Raw genomic sequence first — 26,348 nt, forward strand, 5'->3', positions numbered from 1 at the left:
GGGGTCCCCCAGGGAAAGTTTTGGGGAGACCAGAGTGAGCCAAGACACTGGAAATTCTTGGCTGGTGGCAGCAAGATCAGATCTAAGCTGGTAATTTAGCTTAGAGGGGTTCATGCAGGCACCCAGATTTCTGGACGCTAAGGTCCAGATTTGGGAATGCTTATGATAACATGTCCACTAGGCACTGAATTCTCCTATGTGATACCAAAACATCCTATCTGAACCCCAGGCAGAAAATAACCAGATGCAGTATCATTACATGCACAGAGATCAAAGTACTTTACAAAGGTGGGTAAGGCATCTCCCCATTACAGACAGGGAAACCGAGGCAAAAAGACGGGAAGTAACTTGCTCAAAGTAACACAGCAAATCAGGAGCAGAACCAGACATAAACCGGAGCCTTTCTACTCCCAATCCAGCGCCCTATCCCCTGCTGGAAACGAGGAGGGGAGATTGGAGAGGGAGGGGATGTCCTGGCCACTCTTCTCATTCATAATAAAACAGGTTCTAGGGGGGAGACTGCTTGTGAGCTCCTATCAGAACGCAGAATGACTGCTCTGTCTGCACACGGCCATTGCAACGCCAGTCTCTAAACCAGTGGTTCTCAACCCATGTACTATATGCCGGTCTCTGTGTGCTACGTGGGCCGCATCCACACAACATATATACTACCTGTATGGCCCTGAGGATGTCACATGGACCGCAGCTGGGTGCTGATTGGGCTCTAAATGCTCACTGCTTTCTGACATTCTCCAAGTGAACAAATTCTGTTCCAGCCCAGACCTAGCTGGCTGGGTGGTAAATACCACACCTGCCGTGGGGGAAGACTGAATAACTGCCTCACTTACACAGAGCCAGTAGGCACCGCCAGTCCCAGCCAGCCAGAGCACCAGCCCTACCAAAGCACCCAAAGGCAATGCAAGGCAGCTCCCTGCAGGACCCCAAGCTTCACAGGAGTCACTGCTGTCCCCGGGGATGCAAAGTGCAACGCAAAGCTGCCAGATATGGAGAGATGGCTCAACCTCTTGGCCCAAGAAGCAGAGTAGGTGGGAGAAGGGCAGGAAGGATAAAGTCCTGTGCAGAGCTATCTCGACACTGGTGATGGGCCAATCTCAGAAGGTTCGTCTGGGATGAGCCCCAACAAGTGTCGATGGCACAGAAGCCTCCATCGTGCAACCCCTGAAATCAAATGCAAACCTCATACTGCTTAAAGCAGAGGCAGCACGGTACAGTGGACCTGGTTCCTATTCCTGTCTCTGCCCCTGCCTCACTCTGTGACATCAGGCAAGTCACGTCACTGCTCCGTGCCTCAGCTTCCCCAGCTGTTCACTGAGGATGAGGAGACTCCTCCTTTGTACAAGGCTTTGAAGCCTATAGGTGTAATGGGCTCTAGCAAGTTCAGAGGGGACAAGTCCAAGCCCTTGTGTCAGCAATCTCATGAGAACAGGTTCTCTAGGGAGATTCAGGGCCTTTTCCTTTCCCCGACACTCACTGATTTTGTGAGGAAGACTCTCCCTTTCTGGGGGGTGAAATTGTGGTCTAGGCCCAGACGCTGGGAAGAGACTCAAAGGCATTCTAAAGGCATCAGTGAAAACAGAAGATGAAGCTCCCTGCACATGCTCAACCCCTAGCAGTTCAGTGGGGGAGTTTCGGGCAAAGGGCCTGGTCAGTTACAATTCTCCAAACTGGTTCCTCAACCCAGCAATAACTGGGTGAAATTCTTGAGACCTTGTTATGCCAGAGGCCAGACCAGATGATCTAATGGTCTCCTCTGATCTTAAAGTCTATGAAACCTCAGTTCCCTAAATTAAAATAGAAGTGCCAACCTCTCCTGAGCAGACGCAGCGCAAAACCTTCTTGTTTTCCAGTTCTGCTGTATTCAGACCCACATACCCCTGCTCAGAGGAACGACTACAGCCTATTTATTTGCTCTTTGTTCCTCTGGCTTGCTTTTGTTTGCTGCTTTACGCTTGGCATGTCTGGGTTGTATGACAAGGTTGCTGATTTCACAAGACTTTTACAGTCGCCATCCTGCTCCTCTGGCCTCCTGCTTTGTCTCCAAACAGCCAGTTGTTCAAGGAATATTAATTAGATCACAAGGAACCCAGCAAGAGGAGCCAAAACAGCAGAAGAGACGGATCAGATATGAGCCTTTTCCAAACGCAATGCGATGCCCATTAATGAGACGCGAAAATAACCAGCAGTAAACGTCTGCAGTTTGCCAATACAACTGGCTATGTTTCAGTTCCAGGCCCAGATTCATGGAGACCACAAGTGAGAAACCGCTAGAGGAATCTAAAAAGCAATTCAATTGACTTCAAACAGGTAGAATATTTCTAACAATGCTCCCCCTCCACTATCTGCTGATTTTAGCATCCACATGAATAAAGAGCCACCAAATTACCTTCCCCATGCTCTGAAATGGAAAGGCTTGGGGTTTTCAAAGAGCTTCTCACCACAAGATTTACTGCCCCATAAAGTGGGACTTGTCCCAACGGCAGTTCTACAGCTCGCCTGCTTCGTGGCACAGACACTCATTTTCCTCTATCCGTTCCCCGTGCTGTGAATTGCTGCTATTAACGGTAACCATGCTTTTATTACACATTGGGACCATCAGAGGCACCCAGTAATGTGCCTTGTAACCATTAACTGAGCCTCACTGCTCCCCTGCGAAGCAGAGGAGCAGGATTAACCTCCCCTGTGCATCAGTGACTTCAGCAAATTCATGTGGGGAGGGAGTTAATCTAAGGCTATGGATACACTGAAATTAAAAACCACTGGGTGGCCCGGGCCTGCTGATTGGGCTCATGAGGCTCGGGCTAAGGGGCTGCATAATTACAGTGTAGCTGTTCAGGCTTGGGCTGGAACCTGCCTTGTAGGACCATGCAAAGTAGGAGGGTCCCAGGTGCAGCCCAAACCTGAACATCTACACCACTACTAAACAGCGCTTTAGCCCGAGTCTGCTGGCACGCACGGGCTAGCCACGGTGTCTAGTTGCAGAGTAGATCCACCCTAAGAGCCAGGGACAGAACCCAGGCGTCTGTACTCTAATTCCTGTGCCTGAACTACAAGGGCATCTTTCTTCTCTTATTATACACACACAACTATTGTGACATACATACACACACACACACTGTAATCATACACAAGGTCACTGCAAAGGCACTCATGCTGTGGCATCATTAACATTTACCCTAACAAATCTGAGCATTTCCTTGTCTCTCTTGAAGTGAAAGCTCATTCTTACACAGTGCAAATACATGTTTTAGTAACAGTCCATGTCCTATAGTTGTTTCCATGGGTACAAAGACAAATATGCATCTGTTCCACAGAGGAATACAGCTGTGAAAAACCTCTGTAGCAAAGGACAAAACCCAAGGGTGGGTTGGGGCTTCACTGAAAGTCCTAACTCAGGCCTAGGTTAGGTGATCATTTCATCCACTGCTGAAATGCAGCTACATCTGGGGTAGAACGTGGCAGCTTTTTAACACAACATCTAGAGAAGCTACAATTTCTACTTTAACAGGAGGTGAAGAAGAATGGTTTATCCAATCAGGAAAGCTGTAGTGAGCAGGAAAATAAAGATTCGGCTGACTGATCAATGCTGTCCTGTGAGCGGGAGGAGAAGAGCACTGAGACATTGGACCAATACCAAATTTTCCAACTCGGGTGAAAAAATTCTGGCTTTTTTCTCCCACAGTAGAAATTGGTCTGTATCAGTAAACTGTAGCCAGATAATCTCCAACATGCTGGAAAATCCATGAGCCCCACCCCCCAATCACACTGCACTCAGCTTCTGGTAAAAGATGCCAAGAAGCCATGCTTCAGAAATTGCCCCATCACTGAAAGAAGGGACAGTATTTACCTCTCCTCTCAGATGTGCCTGAGAAGCTGCGGTGAAGTCTCTCCCTGGCAGGCCATAGTTCGTTAAGGAAAGCTCCGATGTTTGCCACAGGCCCACCGTTCACTCCCTCTCACTCCTGCGCTCCCTTCCGTCGGTCGCTTTTTTTTTTACTAATTTATTCATTTTTTTTAGAACATTTTGTCCTTCTCTTTGGAACAAACCTGACCTTGGAAACCCGATCACTGGCACCGCTGATGAATGAGGTCATTATAACCTATCAAAGCCTCAAACAAACAGTGCCGGCTGATTAACGCAGCCACTCTCTCGCTCTGTGATAATTAGGCACGTAGACCGGCATCGCTTTCAGTCACTCATAAATGTGCTCAGGTCAAAGGGGGAAATGAAATCTGGCTTTGGATGCGAACCCAGCCCAGCACTAGTCTTGGGCTTGGAGTGAACAATGGCAAGGTTGATGGGCCTAAGATTTGCTGCCCCTCCCCAATTCACTCCTTTGCATAATAATTAGTTTCAATTATCATCAACCTTCCCTCCCTTGTCTCTCTTTAGCCCTGCAAAAGGCTTAACCCTCCCAGCACTGGCTGATCTCCTGGCGTTTGAGGTCTTGAGGACTGGGGAGCTAGGGGCATGGTGCCAGGGAGTGGGAACACGCCACCCCATGTGTCTCTCCCTAGTGAGAAGCCCCATCTTCCTCCATGCTCAGCTCAGCTCCAGTCCTGCATTCAACTTGGGAACCAGCATGTGGGGGAATCATATCAGGGAGGCAGGTCTGGAGGGAGGAGGAGTGAACAGCACCAAGTACTGAGGCCCCAGCTCCAATCTTCCTGTCTACATGGGGAAACAGATCAGCTGAACTCCAGAGCTCTAATTACACATCTCTCCATGTGGACGCAATATTGGAATAAAGTGACATTTTCCCCCACATAGCTTAAACCGCTTCCAACGCAACATGGAAAAAAAAGGTCGCTTTTATTCCAGGTCAGTGCGTCGGCCAGGGAGCTGCACCGCCAGAGCCACAGCAGTATAATTAGACTAGTACAGCGTATTAGCAACCTCGGTTGCCAGAAAGATGCTGCTATTATCCAAAAGTTTCCAGTAAGCTGAAGGGCCGTTCCTGAGATGACAGCATGGGGCGGTCCCAAGGGGACCCGCCACCTGCACAGGAGGTAACCGGGGAGCCCCGGCTGGCATCCGGAGCTGCAGGTTGGAGGGAAGGTGGCAGTGGGGAGGGGAGTCCTGGGGATTCTGGTTCCTTTCCTTGCCATCTCCCGGCTGCACTCTGCCCTGGCACCAGGGACCAGGCTCAGCACATCACAGCACTTCCTTCCCTGGCTGCAGCCCTGCAAACCTGCCTGTGGCCAGGGCTTGCCACAGGGAGCAGGGGCTACTGGGTTGTCAAATGGTTATCAATCAACAGCAGGGCAGCTGCCAGTATCTAAATCCTATTAATGTTAAAGTGAGTGGGACGGGATCAGCTCCTGGGCTGGCATCGCCAATGACTGAAAGCAGCCTTTATCGGGATTGCAAATAACCAACAACCACTGTGTAGTTCTGCCTGTCAGTTTCCCCACGTAGACAAGCCCTGTTATACAGTGGGAGCCCCCTCAGCTGGCTGCCTGCCCACCAGCTGGGATTATCAAACACACCCAGTCCCCCGCAGCTCCATCGCACTAGAAGACAGATTAGGACAGGGCTGAGGCTACTTGGCCACGCCACGTGGGGGCATCTTGCCCTGCTGGGTCTGCCGTGTGGATAAATATTGTGTCTCAGATGGGCACACAGGCACTTTTCAGCCACACTCAGCTGTCGTAGAACTAAAAAACAAGGAAGCAAATCCAACTTCTAGGTTAATTCCTGCTGCCATTCAAAACAAAAACATCTGCCAAAGGGAGGAGGTTTCTACTGAGGTGTCACAAACAACGGAGGACACGAGCTAATTGACGAACAGAGACATGGAAGGACAGCCTTGCAAAATGAGGCCGATCGCATGGTTGGTACGGCTGCAGCATTCCAAACTAGCTTTGAGAGAGCTCAGCTCAGCTCCCGCTGCAGCACAGGGCCTGAGCCTGGCCGAAAGCATTTACAGCTCAAGTGGAATGAATCCTCTGGAAAGGCCTTTGGTATTTCAGCTCCAGACTACACCTTCAAAATCAACAAGCAACGCAAACATGGATGGCTAATTTCATTTCAGAAACACATTCAGACTGCTGTGAGATCCTCTTTCAATCTGCTGCCGATAACAAAATAACCAACGTGAGAGAAAAGGTGACAGCCTTAATAAGGTCAAATTTAACTAACTAACAGCCCCCCAGACGCTACTGCATCTATGGGGAGAAACGAGGTCTGTCTGATGCATGAAAGATATTGGTGTAAGAGAGGCCATGAGGGGGATGGTATGATGGGATAGCCTAATTTTTGCAATTATTTGATCTTTGATTATTTTAGCAGGTAAATATGCCCAATGGTCTTTGATGGAATGTTAGATGGGGTGGGATCTGAGTTACTACAGAGAATTCTTTCCTGGGTGCTGGCTGGTGAGTCTTGCCCACATGCTCAGGGTTTAGCTGATCTCCATATTTGGGTTTTGGAAGGAATTTTCCTTCAGGTTAGATTGGCAGAGGCCCTGGAGGTTTTTCGCCTTCCTCTGCAGCATGGGGCATGGGTCACTTGCTGGAGGATTCTCTGCACCTTGAGGTCTTTAAACCACGATTTGAGGACTTCAGTAACTCAGACATAGGTTATGTGTTTGTTTTAGGAGTAGGTGGGTGAGATTCTGTGGCCTGCATTGTGCAGGAGGTCAGACTAGATGATCATAATGGTTCCTTCTGACCTTAAGTTTATGAGTCTATGAGTATTCAGCATCGCTAGACATGAATTATTCTGGGGGTACTTTGACACTGATTTTCGGCATGCTGAGGGCCTGTTTTCATTGTGCTCTCCAAGAACACGCACGTTGCAAGCACATCCTTCCAGCCAAGAACTGCAGGGCACCATTTGGTGACATGCCGTGTTTTCCCCCTCACCCACAGGGGCCTGGGAATGGTGAGACTGGGATGAGATATGGAATCTGGCTACGAACACAGGCTATGTGGGGTCAGCCAGCTCATTGTCACCATGCTAAGTGGTGGCTGCCCCATTTCCAAAGAATGGAAACCCCAGAGCAGTGGTGAAGATAGCTGGTTAGAACAGGTCGGACCAAATGGGTTTTCATCCAAATTTCCCTATTCGTCGAAACCAAAACCTTCCACGGAGACTGTTTGATTTTGATGAAGTCTCAGGAAAGCCAGGCAGGACTGCGACAGACCCAGCCTGCCACACCCTGGGCAGCTTTCAAAACCTGCCTGGTGTCCTGCCAGTTCCTCTGTCTAACTCTTTGGCAACCCACCTGCCAGGCTACAGGGAAACCAGGATTCCAGAGTCTGCAGTCTCAGGGGCAGGGACTTCCAGCTCCTGTGGCCAAAGGCCAACCAGCCAGGCAGAGTGCCCCGGAGTCATTTCCAGGGCCCATGACTGCAGGCCCCAGGGCTTTCCCTTTGACAGAGAATTTTAATTTTTTTTTGGTTATATTCCTAACTGGAACGAAAGCAAAGTTGAAACATCAAAATCCTCCGTGAAATGGAATTGCCTTTCTCCACATCACTCTCCTCCCTCGATCCGCCCCACCCCTAAATTGGCAAGGGATTTGCAGGGCTCTGCTGGTCCAGGGCACAGTGTGTGTGTGTTGGGGAGGTGGGGGAGTCAAAGCTCTTTTGTCCACTGCAACAAAGTCATGGAACATCTCGTCTTTTCTCTTGGGAACCAGGGAAATGAGCTTTCAGGGATGAGTCAGGCCCTGGGATGCTAAGGCATGTCACTCACTGCAGATCAATGCAAGGGCTTGCTGGAGGGTCCTTTCTGGGGCGCCCATGAGTGGTCAGACAGCCAAACAAGCAGTTACCACCCTTTGGAGACGTGCGTTGTCACCCAGAGCAGTCAGAGAGGCATCTGGAGCTCAGCAGAGGGTTGCAGGAGAGGAAGTAGTGGGTTTGCTGCCCGTCACGAGAAGATTTCATAGCAATGCTGTTAATCTGCATCTCTCTGCTCCCTGGAGCCCAGTTCTGCACCACCCTGCACCTTGGCTCATGTACACACCTGTGCAGAGCATGGCACCAAATCCGGACTCTGCACTCACTCACACCACTGGCACTACTTCCCGCCCATGTGGCACAGCAGAAAACAATTCTGCAAGAAATCTACATGCAAGAAAACTAGCAGTTCCAAAGACACATGAACAGAGCAAGAGGTCAGGAACGCCAACCTGCCTTATTTCAAGGATAGGGGACTGTGGGGAAGTAAGGGGATATAGGTACAATGTAGCGGAGAGCGAGCCTCCTCGCCTGGGTAGACAGACTTGCCCCAGCTCCACTCCATCTAGCGCGCTAAAAGCACTGTGAACGTTATGGCACCAGCAGTGACTCGGACTTCCTGCCTGAACTTGGACCCAAGGGGTCGTGTGGGCTTGGGCAGCCAGCCAGTGCTGCCATGTCCACACTGCTACTTTTAGCCTGCTAGCTCAAGTGGCGCTAGTGTGAGTGTGTTGCTGGGGCTGGGAGGCACGCTCCCAGCTGCAGTGCCGATGCACCCAAAGAGACACAGTTCCTGAGACTTACCTTGAGCTTCATAGCCAGCGGAATGATGGGTTGCATCCCCATCCTCATCGCCAAGGGCTGACTTCAGCTGGGCCACGCTCATTCGAGCCGTCAGCTCCCCATTCCGATCCCCGATCTGCAAAGCCAAGACCAGCAAGGGAGCTGTTGAAAGGGTAACGTGCCATGGGCCTGTGTCCCCTGCGCAGATTCAGAAAGCCCCGGCAGACTCAGGCGACATTGCATTACGGACACACTGTGTGCCATCACTCCATCAGTGTAAGGCATTGTGGGACAGATGCTGGAGGACTGTTACGGTCAACATAAATAAGCAGTGTCTACACTCATGCTGCATCAACCCCAGGACATTGACCGTGGCTCGAAGCCACTCAGGGAGCTGGTATTACTGCAACCCCTTAGTATGGCATTTACATCAGTGGGGGACAAATTTAAGTGTAGACTTACGCACAACCAGGTCAGTGCAAGGCAGATTACGTCATTCTAACTTCTACCTTAGTACTGTAGAGCAAGCCTGAGCAGCTGAACGGACAGCGCATCTGTGGGGCTTGGATATGCCTGGGTCAGCACTAAACCAGAGCTGGATGCTCTAGCACAGGGGTAGGCAACCTGCGGCATGCGAGCTGATTTTCAGTGGCACTCATGCTGCCTGGGTCCTGGCCACCGGCCCGGGGGGCTCTGCATTTTAATTGAATTTTAAATGAAGCTTCTTAAACATTTTAAAAAACTTATTTAATTTCCATACAACAATAGTTTCGTTCTATATTATAGACTTCTAGAAAGAGACCTTCTAAAAACGTTAAGATGTATGACTGGCACGTGAAACCTTACATTAGAGTGAATAAATGAAGACTCGGCTCACCACTTCTGAAAGGTTGCCAACCCCTGGTCTAGAAAAATTCCATTCAGGAGCAGAAACTTGGGTTTTATGTTCTCCCCTAGTGATATCCCAGAACAAACTGCCCCAAAAGAGGTCTTTTCTGAAAGTTAGTGACACGCTGGTGAGTAACATCCTTGTGAAATGTCTATATTAATACTATATGAGGAAACAGGGACACTTAATGATATTGTGCTTTAAAGTCCGTGGCCAAGCAGGGAGAAACAGGTTCCCTGTCCAGATAGGAGAGAAACCAGCTATTTACCTGTCTCCTAGGTAAATGAAGCATGGTGGAATCAAACCAATGGAAGCCCTATTTACATACAAGGTGACGGGAAGCCTCCAGTAAGGGAGAAACAGTCTGAAGCCATCCTGCCTCTTGAAACTAAGTCACTGAATTCAGGAATATATAAGCAAGGACAGAAGCCACCTTTGGCATCTGTCACTAGACAACCACAAGGGAACAGAGCTCTTGCAAGCTGAGAAAGATGGGACCTTTAACCACAGGGTGGGATGAGGTGTCCAGTATGTGAATATAGGTGAGAAGCCTGCTTAGGCAAAGAACTTGCACCTAGGAAGACAAGGGAAGCCAGTACCTTGTACTTCTACGGAAGGTCCTGACTGAGAGGAAATCAGCCAAGGCTGGGAAGAAGAGTGACTGGTGAGAAAAGCCATCTGGAAAAAAGCCTGTACCTTGCTAGATTAAGTTTTAGATGCACGTTTTCACTTTTATTTGCTTGTAACCCTTTCTAACTTTATTCCCATTACTTGGCATCACTTATCCTATGCCCTATTCATATATTTGTTTTATTTTTACTATAGAATAACTAAGTGCTGGGTTATTTACCCCAGTTAAGTTAATAAGCCGCCGTGTGCTTTTGTCTCTTTAAAGGAACAAACCTTATTATTTATTAAATATTATCATCTATGAAATGTTTAGATGGTTCCCACTTGTTTCAGATAACCTTAAAGGAAGAATTAATATCCGACAGAGAAATTCGGACTGCTCGTGGGCACCTATCAAAACACAGAGGTCCTGCAGGGGGAATATGGGGACAGAGATTTCAGTCCTAATCCTGGATCTCCCATAACAGAGGTGCCACTTTGCTGCGAACAGAGATAGGGAAAGGTGTTCCTGGGCAGGGTCTGAAAGTTGGGACGTGGTCCACACTTTTTTTGTATTTACGTCCCTTGCTCTGCCTGTCTTGGAGCAATTTATGTCCCTAATCTGGTTCTTCACTCCCTAAGAGCAGACGAATGCTAGAAATTAATGTGTGCCCTCCCCCCGTATCCCTGAAATAGACATGATTTTTCAGCACCACTCCATATTTAGCAACATGGGGGAGTTTATTAGCCACCTGCTATGAGTAACCCCCTTCCGACACTGCCCTGTAATCAAAGCCATCAGCCCACAAAGGCTTCCCCCCGCCACCTCCAGAAGCAGTCAAGGCTGCTATTGTTTCTGTCCTCCCATCCCCGTTCATCTGCAGTGCCAACAGCTGAGCCTCCATCTGGCTGTGAGTAATCAGTGCCACGCTGGAAGACTCCAACCGAAAGCCGAAAAGTCAATTTGTTCTAAAATGAACAGGGCCAACAAACAGTGTTTCTTCTGAATGGCTGACAAGTATAATTAAGTGTATAATTAGGCTGGTGTGTTAGCCCTACCCCCAGATTTAGCCAAGCTAACAGAGGCAGGAGAATGTACAAAGCACTTATAAATGGTGGTTTCAATTAATGCTTCAAAAGGGAGATGTCGTCAACTGGGGAAGGCTTTAAAGGGACCATGGCTGATTTCCGCAGATCAGGCTGCAAAGGGTAAACAACGAAGCACTCTTGCTGTCTAGATTTCTAAGCCACCTGAAAAGCCTTTGGCTTTGTCTATATCAGAAAAGTTGCATCCATATAACTAGATCACTTAAAACTGATCTAGTTACACCAGTGCAAAACCCTAATGGAGACGCACTTAAACTGGTTTTGCTCTCGCTTACATTGATTTAGCTCAAAATCAATACAAGCAAGGTTTGAACACGTTTAAATGCAGCTCCGGGGTTTGGACTCGGGTAGCTAGCTCGACAATATATATAGGAAAAGCAACGTGTCAAAAAACCCACTGGCTTGGACTTCAGGCTATGAGCCACGTTCAGATTGAGGGCAAAGTGGGTGAAACTTCACTGATGCCACCTGTGGGGTTTGCCCTGGGTTCGAACGCGCCCAACATTTGTCGACAGAAGACAGTGCTTTTTGGGGTAGTTATATGGTTGCTTTGGCTACTGCTGGATTAGCAACTATCTTGTGCTGACGCTTTCGGTTACCTGTGCCCCAAAAGGCACTATTATATAAACATAAAAATAACGGCACACCATTTTAGGCTTGCAGATGGTATTTTTCAGTCATTTCCTTGGCAGTGGTTTGAGCCACTCGAGACGAGAGGTGCCAATGCCGTCCTTAAAAGATGAGTGACGCCTGTCAGGCTTCTGTTTGCAAACCTGGGTGGACAGCTCAGGAGAACTGGCTTCTAAGGGACTTCCCAGCACGTCTAAGCCAGAAATATGGTGACAAGAGCCACATGGGGCAATTCAGGCCCTTCCACTCTGAACCTAGAGGCACCCGAGCAAGGGCAAAAACAGGACTGGGAGGAAAAAGGTAACCTAACATTTTAAAAAGTGGTTTGGCTCTAGAATCCAACACTGTGACACAAGAGGTGTGACACTGTATGGAATACGGGAGGCACTTTATGATACTGGTGATACCAATATTATAAAATTGTGAGGAATCTGACCAGATATGCCATGTCAGGTATCTGTGAAAATGTTATGGATTTGCCCAGTATGACAATCTCATTTATACGTTTGTATCACCTTTGAATTGTAAGTTATAGATACATAGAGAATGTCTGGGTTTCAAAACCTGTGTTGTGTTTCTGGGTGACTCCCCCACACAGATTGGCATCAGCCTGTTCAATGGCTCATCAAGGGTCATCAGTGGTACAATGAACCCACTGAAAGGAAATAAGGGATACACCTATTGAGTCAGCAAGGCATGGGGTATGCCTGTGGACAGAGAACTCCAAGGCTTTTCCAGGCCATGTGCTGGGAAGCTTGTATTTGGGACACAGGAAGTACAAGCCACATGGCAAAAAGACTATAAAAGGCAGTCGCAGCACCTTCATTTTGTCTTCATTTCTGCCTCTTACCTCTGGAGTAACTTCTCTACAAACAAAGCTCTGAACGAAGGACTGAATGACTTGTCCAAGCTGTGGATGTTCCAGAGGGACTTTCAAGCCAGCAAACTCACCAGCGCTACCAAGAACCTGCTACCTGGACTTTGAAATCTCTGTACGTATCTGAGTGCTTTATCATTTGTCAGCTCTCTTCTTCTTCTTTCTTTTTTCTTTATAATAAACCTTTAATTTTAGGCACTAAAGGACTGGCTGGGAGCGTGGGATTTTGGGTAAGAGCCAAGCTAATATTGACCTGGCAATGTGGGATTCAGAAGAACATTTTGTATAGTGGGCAGAGTTTTTCAAATAACTTCTCACTGTACTGGACTTAGGTGCTGATTGGGCGCCAGAGAACTGGAATGTGATAAGGGGGCTGGGTGATTTCTTTTTTTTTTTTTTTTCACTTGATGACCAGTGTGGGAGATGAAAAGCACAGTCTGTGACTGGGTGGTAACTTCAGTGTTAATCACCTGTTTTTGGAGTCTCTGCTCCCCCTTTTGCAGCCTGCCCTGCCCATGGCATTTTCAGAGAGGGCTGCCCCATTCACCCCGGGTCACAAGGGGGATGGCTCTTATTTTTTCCCCATCTTTACTCAGAAACTTTCCCTGCTCCTTTCTCGATCATGTTCCTTATGGTGCCCTAGGGAGCTGCCAGCCCTGGGTAGAACAATGTTTCCACTCACCCAGAGATGTGGCCTCACGTTGCATCTGAAGAGAAAAGCCATTGCCCATCTCTTTCAGACCCCCTGATCCTCTACAAAACAGGACTAGGCTCTGAGTCAGCGAAGTACTCTCTGAGCTCAGCCCAGGTCTCAAATGTTGGTGTTCTCCTAAGTGGCTGGACGCATGTTGTATTTAGGCTCCTCCATGCCAGCTGAAGCCCATCAGCGCAGAAGAGCTTGGAAAGCGGGGCCCACCCTTTCCTCTTTGCCTTGGCAAACACCCCCAAAAACCATGCCAAGCAAGCAATTTGCAAACCAGGGCCGAGTTAGCAAGATACGGTAACTCTATTAGCAACAATTAAGACACAGCTGGGGGATGTCTCCCGTGACGAGATTTTTCCAGCCTCGGTTTGCAATTCTCAAAGATAGCACATAAAAACCAAGCACTGCACACGATGGAAGCTTTCAAGACTGGAGAAGAACTCCCTCAGTGTGTCTTATTAGCATAATCCACGTCTTCCTCCCAGCAGAGAGATCTGGTTCGCCCTGATCCAGACCAGTTCCTCTTACCTCTTGGGAGATTTCAAGATGTTTCCTTGCAAAGCGCAGGGCTTGGTCATGGTTCCCAAGAGAGACATAGGCATTTCCTAGACTCCAGCAGGCTCTTCCTTCTCCCACTCTGCAAAACAGGAAATCATCATCCATAGGTGTTCTGTGAGAGGCAGCAAAAACCAGCCACTTCAGGACCTGCATGTTTCTGGCCTCTCCTTGGAAGCCTCAAAGTCCCTGTTTCCATGCCAATTTCTGTGTCCACTTTTGCACACGTAATCAAGCCTACGGGTGAAATCCTGATTCTATTGACGTCAATGGCAAAGCTCCTATTAATATCAATAGGGTCGTGATTTCACTCCGTGTCTTATAGAGCAGTTATTTGCACGGCATCTCGCTGCACCTGGGAAAGTGGCTGCATACTTACAAGCTGCACGTGCAAGCTGACTGTGCACAATGAGGGCACACCCCCTTTTGCGAAGGCAACCAGCTGGGATAGCTGACGTGAGCAGAGAAATCACAGGCTCTGGCGAAAAAATGGCTCTAAACATTAAAAAGCCTGGTCCCAGGTAATCAGTGATGTAAATCAGTGTAGCCCATTAACCGCAATACAGCTTCATTGATTTACGCTGGTGGGGGATCTGACCCACTGGGTGTAGGGTCAACAGTCAAGAGGGGGATTTATTTTAAGTGCCTTGTGGATAAAATGGCCTTTTGAGAATTCCTTCCTTCCTGAGACTGGTTTTAATCACTCAAAAACCACCTTGATTTTTTCTGTCCAGTCACCAAATCATTTTCACCCCTTGCCAGACTTTCCCTCATCCTGGGGCGAGCAGCTGCCCCTGCAGCACTCCCACTCCCCCGGAGAGCAGAGGGGTAGGAAACTGACAATCACTCTGGGGGTCCCCCATCCAGCAGAGCACAGCTGTGGCTGTCATCATCTTCCAAACATCACCAGATGTTCAGCTGCTATTACTGAACACTCCCTCGCTACCCTCAGCGATTAACCCCTTCACTGTGCACACACATTCCCACAGCAATAGTGACAGGGCATCTAAGAGCAGCCCCGTTTGCTCATGGGCCAGGGATGAACAAGCAGGAGCGTAGCAAGGATCAAACACAGCAACAATGCAACTTGCATACGGTACGGGCCTTTCAGTGGGCAGCCCCAGGGGCCACACAGGGGACTGCAGCAGCCGACAATAATCTCAGTTACCTCCTCCTCCAGGGCGCAGCTTTTCACAGTCCACCTCACTTCAGGCATGAACCTGAGAAAGCAGGCGAGCTTTACCCCAGGCCCTGAGGGTCATCAGGCTGTCGGAGCAGCAAGGGAAGGCCTCCCTGCACCGAGAATGCCCTAGCCCCAGCCCTCAGCTCTTGTGAGCTAGGGAGTGCTAGAAAGACTGCCCACTGGCGCACAACTAACCCAATGGCTTGTGTAGTAAAAGGACAGGTGCCTATTATGTACCCTGGAGTGGAACCCCATGCTACTCCAGGGGTGCAGGCGGGGGGACCTATGGAGCCCCCCCTAAACCTGTTCATAAGGAAGACACTGTCAGAGGATGGGCTACTAGAGGGTTTCTAATTTTCAGTGTTTTTTGTTTTGTTTTTTTAAGGAGATTGTGACTCACTTTTTAGGGTTAAACATCATCCCCCCAACTCCGACCCCTGCTCTGCTCTCCTCTCCTCAGGGCCAGCTCCCAGGGAGGCCAGAAGATCTTTAGGGCTCACCAGCCTCCCATAAAGACTGCGCCCAGCCCCACACAGGAATGTATCACCTTTGTATTGTTCAGCCTGTGTTTGATAAACACGTGTTCCCTAGGTTTTGCTTCTGTGCTGTTTTTACTAGCATCTGCCTAAATGCAGAATATCCCATCTCCATCTCTCAGCGAGCCATCAGAACCGGCATCTAACCCAATGGGGTTTCTTGGTTTCTGATCAGACAGAAAATGCCTAGAAATATGCAGGCTGTCTCCATTTTAATGTCCATGCTCCATCTAGTGGCAGGAGTTAGCAGGGGCGCTGGGAGGATTTTTATAGTGGGGATGCTGAAAGCCATCGGAAAAAGCTGCAGAGTCGGTTTGTGATAGAAGTCGCGCATTCCTTGCTATTATTCCTTCACGACAAAGGGTGTTGCACCCCCAGCGCTCTTAGGCCCAGTGCCCCGGGGACTGGAGCGTCCAAAAGACTCTTTGGAAATGGCTCTGTATGGGGCCAGTGAGTGGTATTTTCACAGCCTGATTAGACAGGAAGGTCTATTTCAACACACCTAGAGCAAGGCTGTTCCTTCATGCAGATCTGTAGCACTTTCTCCTCTCTCAGGCCAGGTCTACACTGCGACTTTAAATCGGTTTAATGGCCGATATACCGATTTAACGCTGTATCCGTTCACACGACGTCGTCATTAATATCGAGTTAAACGGCTCCTTAAATCTACGGAACTCCTCCCAACGAGAGGAGTAGCGCTAAATTCAATAGTGATAACTCGGATTAGGTCATGTGGACGGAAATCGACGTTATGGCCTCGGGCAGCATCCCAGAGTGCAGCACTGACCGCTCTGGACAGCCATCTGACTCGGATGCAGCGGGCAGGTAAACAGGAAAAGCCCGCGAACTTTTGAATTACATTTCCTGCTTGCCCAGCGTGGGAGCTCTGATCAGCACGGCTGGCGATGCAGTTTGAAATCGAAAAGAGCTCCAGCAATAGACCGTACGGGAGATACTAGGTCTGATCGCCTGTATGGGGAGACAAATCTGTTGTACCAGCTCCGTTACAGAAACACAAAATGCCAAAGCGTTTGAATAAAAAACTCCAGGATACACAGCGCTGTGTGACAAGCGTAACGGGAAGCCAGAGACTCAAATGGACGCTCATGAAGGGGGAGGGGGTACTGGGACTCCAGCTATCCCACAGCCCACAGCAGTCTCTGAAAATTATTTGCATTCTTGGCTGAGCTCCCAATGTCTGTAGGTTCAAACACAGTGTCTGGCTGTGGTCAGGGAACAGCTCCTCAGTTTATTTCCCCCCACCACCACGTGAAAAAAAAAAGGGAAAGATTGCTGTGCTATGGCGTTTGCTCAATGCACTCCGCGAAAAAGGCGCCAAAGGGTTGTCTGCTGCCTTCACAAGGGAGGGGTAGGCTGTACCCAGCACCACCCGGGGCAGTGTTTTCTGCCCATCAGGCACTGTGCTCTCAACACGGAAGTGGGAACTATGGGATAGCTGGGAACAGCTACCCACAGTGCCCCGCTCCTGAAATCGATGGTAGCTTTGGACCATGGACGCAAACAATCGATTTTGGGATCCCACTGTGGACGCACTAAACCGATTTTATTAGATCTGTTTGAATATCGGTTTTAAGCTAATTCGAAATAATCGTGCAGTGTAGACGTACCCTCACTTTCATGCACTCCCAGAAGTTAGAGCTGAAATGACCCTTCACATGGCTATACTGCAATCACGGGCTGTGACTGCAGCTCTGTAGACCTGCTGCTCATTCCTCTCCTTGCTGGCGCAGAGTTGTTCTTTACATCCCATTCAAGCACTTGGTCTAGTCTCCAGCGATGGTGCTTCCACACTTACATAGATAAATCATCCCACAGCCTGAGGGTCTCCCTGTCAGATGACCCAAGGGACAAGGGGTCTCCCCTTGGGGACAGTTGTACCCTCTGAGGACGCTCACTATTAAAGCGACACCAACACAACCTATGGCTTCTCACCCTGAACACCTGAGGCTTTTCATTCAGATTCTGCCTGAACAGTCCCTGGCTCATTCCATCCTTTCTATTCTACAGACCAGTCAGCCTCACCTCAGTCTCTGGGAAAATCATGGAGCAGGTCCTCAAGGAAACCATTTTGAAGCACTTTGTAGAGAGGAAGGTGATCAGGAACAGCCAATATGAATTCACCAAGGGCAAGTCATGCCTGGCCAATCCTGATTGCTTCTATGAGGAGATAACTGGCTTTGTGGAATGGAAAGCATGTGATCGTGATACATCTGGACTTTAGTATTTTGGTACGGTCTCACACAGTATTCTTGCCAGCAAGTTAAAAAAGTATGAATTGGATGAATGGACTATAAGGTGAATAGAAAGCTGGCTAGATTTTCGGGCTCAACAGGTAGCGATCAACGGCTCGATGTCTAGTTGACAGCCTGTGTCAAGTGGAGTGCCTGGTCCTGGGGCCGGTTTTGTTCAACAGCTTCATTAATGATCTGCAGGATGGGATGAACTGCATTGTCAGCAAGTTCGCAGATGACACTAAGCAGGGGGGAGAGATAGATAAATTGGAAGGTAGGGACAGGGTCCAGAGTGACCTAGACAAATTGGAGGATTGGGCCAAAAGAAATCTGATGAGATTCAACAAGGACAAAGGCAGAGTCCTGTACTTAGGATGGAAGAATCCCATGCACTGCTACAGGCTGGGGACTGACTGGCTAAGTGGCAGTTCTGCAGAAAAGAATCTGGCGATTACAGTGGATGAGAAACTGGATACGAGTCAACAGTGTGCCCTTGTTGCCAAGAAGGCTAACGGCATATTGGGCTACATTAGTAGGAGCACTGCCAGCAGGTCGATGGAAGGATTATTCCCCTCTATTCAACACTGGTCCAGTCTTTGCCCTCCCCCTCCGCCACTACACAAAGTATGGGGACAAATTGGAAAGAGTCCAGTGGAGGGCAACAAAAATGATCAAGGGACTGGGGCACATGACTTACGAGGAGAGGCTGAGGGAACTGGGCTTGTTTAGTCTGCAGAAGAGAAGAGTGAGGGGGGATTTGATAGCAGCCTTCAACTACCTGAAGGGGGGGTCCAAAGAGGATGGAGCTCGGCTGTTCTCAGTGGTGGCAGATGACAGAACAAGAAGCAATGCTTTCAAGTTGCAGTGGGGGAGGTCTAGGTTGGATATTAGGAACCCCTATGTCACTAGGAGGGTGCTGAAGCACTGGAATGGGTCACCTAGGGAAGTGGTGGAATCTCCATCCTTAGAGGTTTTTAAGGCCCAGCTTGACTGAGCCCTGGCTGGGATGATTTAGTTGCGGCTGGTCCTGCTTTGAGCAGGGGGTTGGACTAGATGACCTCCTGAGGTCTCTTCCAACCCTAATCTTCTACGGAACAGCTCCCTCCATATGCCGCACAAGCAGTAGATCAGTCTCACAACACCCTTGTGGGGTGGGTATTTGTAACCCTATTTTACCAATGAGAAAACTGAGGCACAGCATGGTGAAGTGGTTCCCCCAAGTACCCTAGTGAATCAGTGACAGAGCCAGGAATAGAACCCATGAGTCCTGATTTCCCAGTTCACTACTCCACCCGTTGTGTGAAAACCCTAGTTATACACAGCCAAATATTCAATTGGGCCTGGTTTTGGATGCACAGGTCTGGCCGATTTTCAGAAGGTGTGGTGCATCTGCAGTGCCCATTGACTTCATCTGGGGCATGGGGGCTCAGAACCTAGGAAAAACAGGCCCTTTGTGGATGTCCAATTTGAGACACCCTCTAAATGAGACAGTGTCCATTCTTTGGGTGCTTTGACCACTCCCTTTAATGGCACAGCAGATCATTCAACTCAAATGCTCTCCCAGCAGGATACTTCCTTCTCCATTTTGCAATGCTCATTTCTTCTAGTCGTTTGCCAATTCCTTCCCTTGAATCTTTTGCACTGTATGAAGTTGAATATCCATCTTCCTCAGGTTTTAAGAGGGTCATTCACAGAGATCCTCAACAAGCTGGCTGAAAATTCAGTTAAGGACTTGCAAGAGACTCAAAACCCAGCGCAGCAAAGCTCAGGAGACAGGAAAACTCACACAAGGCTGGAGGTAGACGCCGTAATGCGTTGGTAATAATTTAGTTATGGAGCAAAATGCATTTCCCTAACTATTCTGGGTGACACACCATTTGTTCCCAAATGCCATTTCTGCTCACATCAGTGTGGAATCTTATCACACCTTCTCAGAGCTTCCATTACTAGCGAGACACAGCGGTGGGGCTTTTGGGTTCATTCACTGCTCATTTTGTTCCTTAGCGAGAAGCTATATTTACATCCCGGCGGGTGCTCACCAGGAGGTTGCTGGGATAAACAGGAGTAGCAGCTGGGACAGAGGGCTGAACATAACAGACCTTTAGTAATTCTCACCAGAGAGCTGATATCACCTACATGAACACAGCTGGGCAGGGGGCTTTGCCCTCATTGTAGGGGCTGGACCATTGGAAAGATTTATGAGTCTGCTACTATTGCAGAGCGAACAGTCTTCGTCCTTTTGCCCTAGAGGCTCAGGCTTTTAGTCTGAGAGACGCCAGGTTCGATCCCCACTGACGCCATTATACTAACAAGTCACAGATATGGTCCCAAATCTCTCACCTGTCCCCCAGCTCCTGCGCTATCAGCAGGTGCTTTAGATGGTAGTCGATGGCTCGCTCATAGTCTTGGAGCAACGTATAAGTGTTTCCGAGGCTGTAGCAAGCCTGAGCTTCTACTGCTTGGTCTTTCAGTTGTCTGGAAAGTTGAAGTGTTTTCCTGCAATAAACAGATGGAGACACAGACACATTCATGCACAGCACACCTGCAAGCCAGGGAGAAATGCTGATCTGCTAAGGGCAGATTCCTTAGGGAGTTTATCTGAAGCCATAGAATGTCACATTCTAAGGGTGCGTCTGCACTGGAGGTGAGATTCCAACTCGTGTAGACATCCCGGTGCTAGCTTTGACAGAGTGAATGCACTACAAACAGCAGTGTAGCCACACAGTGCCAAGTATGCTCTCATCCAAGACCCAAGGTACATGCAGGGTGACTCGCTGCTCGGTCAGAGCTAGTGCAGGTATGTCTACCCAAGCTGGAAAAGTTCCCTCAGCTCTAGTGTGAACATCCCTAAGACCTGCTGATGGCTGCCTTGCCTTCCCAACCCAATTCTGTATATCCGGATTCAGTGCTTTACACCAGGGTGAATTTAGCCCCATTGTCTTGATAAATTCAGCTCTGCTCTGTCAAGCAGAACCGACAGAGATAAGTTTTGGGTACGTGCAGGTCTGTAGAAAGGCTGGAGACTCACTGCTCCTGTTACCAGCAAGTTGTCCCTGCTATTTTGGGATGTAGCCTCCTTGGGCACAGCTCTTCCAGCACCAGCACAGCAGAGCGCTGCTTTGGAGAATCTGGGAATTTGGACTATAATAACATGCACCAACTATCATCTGTACAAATTACACAAGTGGCCAGCAGGGGGCGATATGATGCACACATCAATTGGGAGCCAAGCTCTGGCTGGAGAAAGACAACACAGACCCTCCCATGAACCGGCTCCAGTTCCCTGTGAATGGCTTATACCTAGTGCTTGAAGCCCCGCATGCATTACAACAGACTGGGGTTCCCAGGGGAATAGCTTTGCTCAGCCTGGTTGCTCTTGTGCATTCTGCAAAGGCAGAGAGCCCAGAGCCCAGCCTCTGCTTTCCCCAAACAGCTGCAGCACTTACTTGTAGTATTCCGCTGAGATGTCAAACCTGCCGAGGAAGATGTGCGCATTGCCCAGGTTGCTGTACGCTCTCCTCTCGGCCGCTTTGTCTCCAAACTCCTTGGCGATGGCGAGTCGCTGAAACAGACACAGGCGCGTGAGAACCCATCGACTGCAGCCCCAGCGCCTCGGGGGAGCATGTGTTACTGCTGGCAACCGATGCCCTCTCTCCAAAGCCCGGACCCAGCCAGCCACTGAGGCGCGATGGTCCTGCTGGCTTACAGGTAAGGGTGTAGTTAAGTGGTCAGCTGGATGGGAGGGTGGCCGCGGGGGCCCAAATCAGCTGGAGAAGCTGATCACTCCACCGTAACGCCCAGGAGGGGTTCTGTCATGCTGCTCAGGGACGTGGGAGCAGAGCAAATCCCCTGCCCAACTGGCTTCGTGTCACTGAATCCCAGCCCTGCTCCTCATCCTTCCCTGCCTGGCTCTGCACTGCTCCAGCCGGGCCCACGTCTCGACCCGTATTTGGTTCTGCCCACCATTCCCTCTTCTCCTGTATTTGCCCTGCCGCACCCTGGGCTTTGGACTGAGCCTGGAGCAGTGTCCCACGCCCTCTCCCTCCTTCCGACCCCATTGTACCAGGTGCCGTTTCTGCAGTTCCTGTCCCAGTCCCATCTTAGTCACTAGCTCCTGAGCTCCACGGTGCTTTGGCCTGTCTGAGCTCCCTGCGGCTGAGCTCCCTGTGGCGCCCCAGGAAGTAACTGAGTCCTACACTGCTGGCAGCAGGGACCGGGTCACTGCACCCATTGGCCGAGCATTACAGGCCTTTGTCACAAGCATTCCCGATGAGATGCCTTGTTAAACGCACTGTCATCGGCAATTAAAACGAAGACTGGTAGGAATTCAGAATGGAAGAGCCCTGGGAGGTACCCACACTCTGCGCCGACGCTGTTTAGAGAAACTGCCCGTGTGGTTCCAAGCAAACCCCAGTGCAGGGCTGTGGGGCTGGCTGCCCATCCCAGGAAGGGGAGGCCATGCCCAGAGGCAGCCAGGCTGACCTGCTCCAGGCAGCTCTCCATTAGGCCGTCTGCCTGGGACCTCCCCTGCTGGGGCCCACTCTAGGATCCAGCCTGCTTTCTGCAGCTTTCCTCAGCTGATCTCTTTCAGTGCTTATAGGGATCAGGTGCTCCCCAGGCAATCTGGCACCTGGCAAACTACCAGGCCCCTCAGAACACCCCTGGCTGGCTTCAGCCCTCTGGCCCCTCGGGGGAAGACTACGCTGTTACAAACCTGCTGGGACTTCTCCCATCCCAGATACCTGATGTGCTGCTAAAAACAGCCTGTGTGACCTCCCTGCTCGACGCTGCTCACACCGCTGCTGACACTAACTCAGGCCAGTTGGCATGGCAGGGCCAGCCAGTCACCTGGCAGCCGGGTTACTCTTTGGTTGGGAAATCCTGGCCCCATCACAGCTTTGCCTGTGTTCATTCCTGGGGGAACCGTTCCATGCTGTGGGGCACCCGTCGCAGCAAAGATGGGGCCCAAGACGGGGCTCTCTCTGCTTGCACTGGAGCAGGGCCCCGGTAAGGCAAGGAAGCTGGGTGCCAGTCACTTCCAAGGGGCTGTTTCAAGCAAGGGAGGCGGGAAATCATTTCCTTCTGCAGCACTGAGTCAAACGGTCTTGTCCTGTAACGTTTCACTATGCAGCAGGTTATTCAGCACCGTGGATACTGCTGCGTCTCTCCCCACTCCACACAAGGGGCGTTCGGGTCAGGGGTGGGTTTTAATTTAGTCAGTTTCTTGTTCAGGACAACAGCCGGCCTTGGCAACTCAAGGCCTCTATTTATGTCCACCCCGAGTCCTGCGTCTGCCCGGCGAATGTGCCTCATCCCTGATGAGGGGAAGGACGGCTCCCAGGCATGGGAGAGGAGCCCATCCCTGGGTTCTCTGCATGGTTCATCAATTGGGGCAGTGGCCAGCGTGTATATTAAACACTTATACCTCAGGTGGATTGCTTCTGTGGATTGGTAAAAACACAGGCCTCTGGGAGTGGCCTCCAAACACCACTGATCTGTCTTCTGAGCACCAGCAGCTGCCTTCAGTACTCTGATTCTCAGTGCTTTGGCTTAAGCATCTCCTACTCGGGGAGGGAGGCAAGGAGAGCCCATCACATACAGAGTTGACCTTGCAGGACAATATTCCTGGTGGTGACCAATGATTATTTTTCGGTGATTCTTTACTTAGTCTGTCAGTAACACGTGGCTAGATCACCGCATCTGACAGCAGCTGCCACGTGAGATTCTGCTACCTTCATGCTGAGTGCCACCTTACTCCCACTGGCTCTGGTGGGAGTCAGGAGATACTCAGCGTGAGGAAGGGTGACAGGATCTGGCGCATAGTATCTGATGCAGCTAGGGGTAAACGGGCCAATGTCTAGTTCCCCTTTTCATGCCGGGCACAAAGACACGTCTGAGGAAGCGACTGGATCACCCACACCCTATGAGAACTATCAATACCCTCCTTACCTCTTTGTGGAAAGCCGTGGCTTCGCTGAAGTTCCCAAGCAAGTACTGGGTATTGCCAAGGTTCCCATAGGCTCGGCCCTGAGCGGCTCTGTCCCCAAGCTCCTTCACCAGAGACAGATTCCTCCTGCAAGAAATCAGAACAGCATGTCCAGTCACTCTCAGCCAACAGGCATCCAGCTCCCATTGACCTTAACATGAGATACAGAGAGCCCAGAGTCACAGCAAGGAGCTCTGAGGGGACACGGCTCTCCCGGGCCTGGGTAAACAGATCCCCTCACAGAGCAATAGTCTCAGGTTGCAATGGGGGCGGGGGGTCTAGGTTGATTATGAGGAAACACTATTTCACTAGGAGGGCGGTGAAGCACTGGAATGAGTTCCCTAGGGAGGTGGTGGAATCTCCATCCTTAGAGGTTTTTAAGGCCCAGCTTGACAAAGCCCTGGCCGGGATGGTTTAGTTGGGTTGGTCCTGCTTTGAGCAGGGGGTTGGACTAGATGACCTCCTGGGGTCTCTTCCAACCCTGATCTATGATCTGCTCCTCCTTCTCACCTGATGTGGCAAGAGCGCCCCCTCCCATTTCAATCACCTTTAATGGCTGGGGAGAATGGTGCTTTTACGCCTTCAGACACAAGTGAGAGATTCCATCTTGGGTCACTTAGCATTTCACACAGGCCAGACCCTTAGCTGGCCCAAACCAGCGCCACTCCCTCAACTTCAGTTGAGCTGTGCTGATTTGCAGCAACTGCCTGGGTGTCGAAACACCTTCAGGCCTGGTAAGAAATCGCAGGACTTTACACAGGGAGAACAGTGTGATTATCTCCATTTTACAGATGGGGAAACCGAGGTGCATGACGGGGCCGTTACTTGCCCAAGGTCACCCAGCAGGCCAGTGGCAGAGCTGGGAACTGAATGCATTACCACTACACTTATTCTAACCATCTCTCCTTACACACAACTGCCCTGCTCAGCCAGAAGAGCAGACACCTTCATGCCCAGAGTTATCTCAAAGAAAAGCCAAGGACAGAGTGTTATTTTCAGCTTTGAAATACATTATCTGTTTCAGGGGATGGTCATTGGGAGTCGTGCTCTGCCTCATTTTCCCTCTCTGTAAAATGGGGGTAATGATTCATATCTCATTTCTACAGTGCTTTGAAAAAAGAGCCAGAATAAGAGTCAGATGTTATAATTATTATTAAACTTTGATGAAGTTAGAAAGAAGCAAGAGAAACAGGAAAAAAACCAGGAAGGGCCAGGAGCTCTGAGCTATTTCTCTGCCTGCCTTCCCAGTGCCGGCAGCTGGGATGCATCTGAGATGAGCATGACTAGATGCAACACTGCAACAACAAGCGCAGTCAAACCCTCTGCAGTATCCGCTCAACACATTCAGAGCAGCCTGGATGCTTCAGGCTGGCATGAGTTCACCCAGCAGATGCTCAGCATGCACTGACTGCTCCTTGGCAAAAGGATGGGAGCTATATACAGGTGCTATCACATCTGCAGAGATGAGGAGACTGATTTAAGGGAGATGAGCATCTCTCCCTTTCAGACAAAATAGGTTATTTTTAAAAACCCATTTCCTTTACTGAAGTAAAAATCAAAGGGGAGAAACCTTGCAATTAGCTCTAAATAAGCCTAGCAACAGCATTCCAGCAGATGCCATGGCAAACACATCGGCAGCCATGTGGAAAAGGCACAGTTGTTACTGTGGGACACGCTGCAATGCCTCAGAACTTCATGGTGGCAGAACAGGAAACTCTTCTGCAGAAACACAGGCCCTGACCCCTTGAACTAAAGGTGACTCTCCATTAGCTATTGCAGTACAGGGCCAATGATACACAGTTGAAGAGTTCTAATTCTATCCAGTAGAGGGCAGTGGCTTGCACATAAGCGAGTTTGTGAGTAGATTCTGCCCCACAGCAAATGATCATACTTTGTAGAACATTGTGGCATCACAGCAGATGCTCAGGGATTAAATTTAACTGTGTGTGTTACAGTTTGACCTATTCTGAGCTATACTCAAGACAGGTAAACTCAGAAGCTTAGTTTACAACTCTCTGAAAGGAGTTTTGTTTTATTTTTTTTAATTAAAAAAGCCTGCAGTCTTTCCTCATCCCTCCTTGTACAGAATCCCATTCCCACCCTCAGAAACCCCCAGGCAAAAATTAGTCAGAATTATATGAACTGCCAGAAAGCATCATCCCCACTGATTATTCTGGCTTGATTAAGATAAGGATCAGAGCACAGACAAGCCACATCCGACTCTGGCACATGAGATCAGCTCTGGCCCAGCTTTTTATCCGCGGAGCGCAATGTTTCTGCATCTCTGCTCATTCTCACACAGCTGGCAGATGGGACAAAGCCTCTTACTCTGCTGCTCCTCTAAGCAGGTGTGCATAACAGTATGTACAGCATTTGGGTCCCTTTAATCCTCAGCTGCTGAACCAGACCCAGCTGATCCCACCCACAGAACAAACATTCCTGTTCCCCTTTATCCTTTCAGGGAAAGAGAAAACTATAAGCCCTCTGCAAAAATGTGCAAGTGTTTCCTTTTCCAACTCTAGGCACGGAAA

General features: G+C 49.6%; 1 protein-coding gene across 5 annotated transcripts in view; it reads right to left on the reverse strand.

The window, feature by feature from the left end:
- GPSM1 (G protein signaling modulator 1) overlaps nucleotides 1-26,348 on the reverse strand; it is a 157,000-nt gene that overhangs the window by 63,436 nt on the left and 67,216 nt on the right. For all 5 annotated transcript variants that reach the window (XM_032767558.2, XM_032767557.2, XM_032767556.2 and 2 more), the window contains 5 exons: nucleotides 23,781-23,904; nucleotides 21,278-21,393; nucleotides 20,172-20,327; nucleotides 13,834-13,942; nucleotides 8,512-8,626 (listed from right to left, as the gene is read on the reverse strand). In XM_032767558.2, the coding sequence (XP_032623449.1) occupies nucleotides 8,512-8,626; nucleotides 13,834-13,942; nucleotides 20,172-20,327; nucleotides 21,278-21,393; nucleotides 23,781-23,904 (620 nt within the window). The remainder of the gene's footprint in view (nucleotides 1-8,511; nucleotides 8,627-13,833; nucleotides 13,943-20,171; nucleotides 20,328-21,277; nucleotides 21,394-23,780; nucleotides 23,905-26,348) is intronic.

This window comes from Chelonoidis abingdonii, chromosome 24, assembly GCF_003597395.2.
Source record: "Chelonoidis abingdonii isolate Lonesome George chromosome 24, CheloAbing_2.0, whole genome shotgun sequence".
Taxonomy (NCBI): domain Eukaryota; kingdom Metazoa; phylum Chordata; order Testudines; family Testudinidae; genus Chelonoidis; species Chelonoidis abingdonii.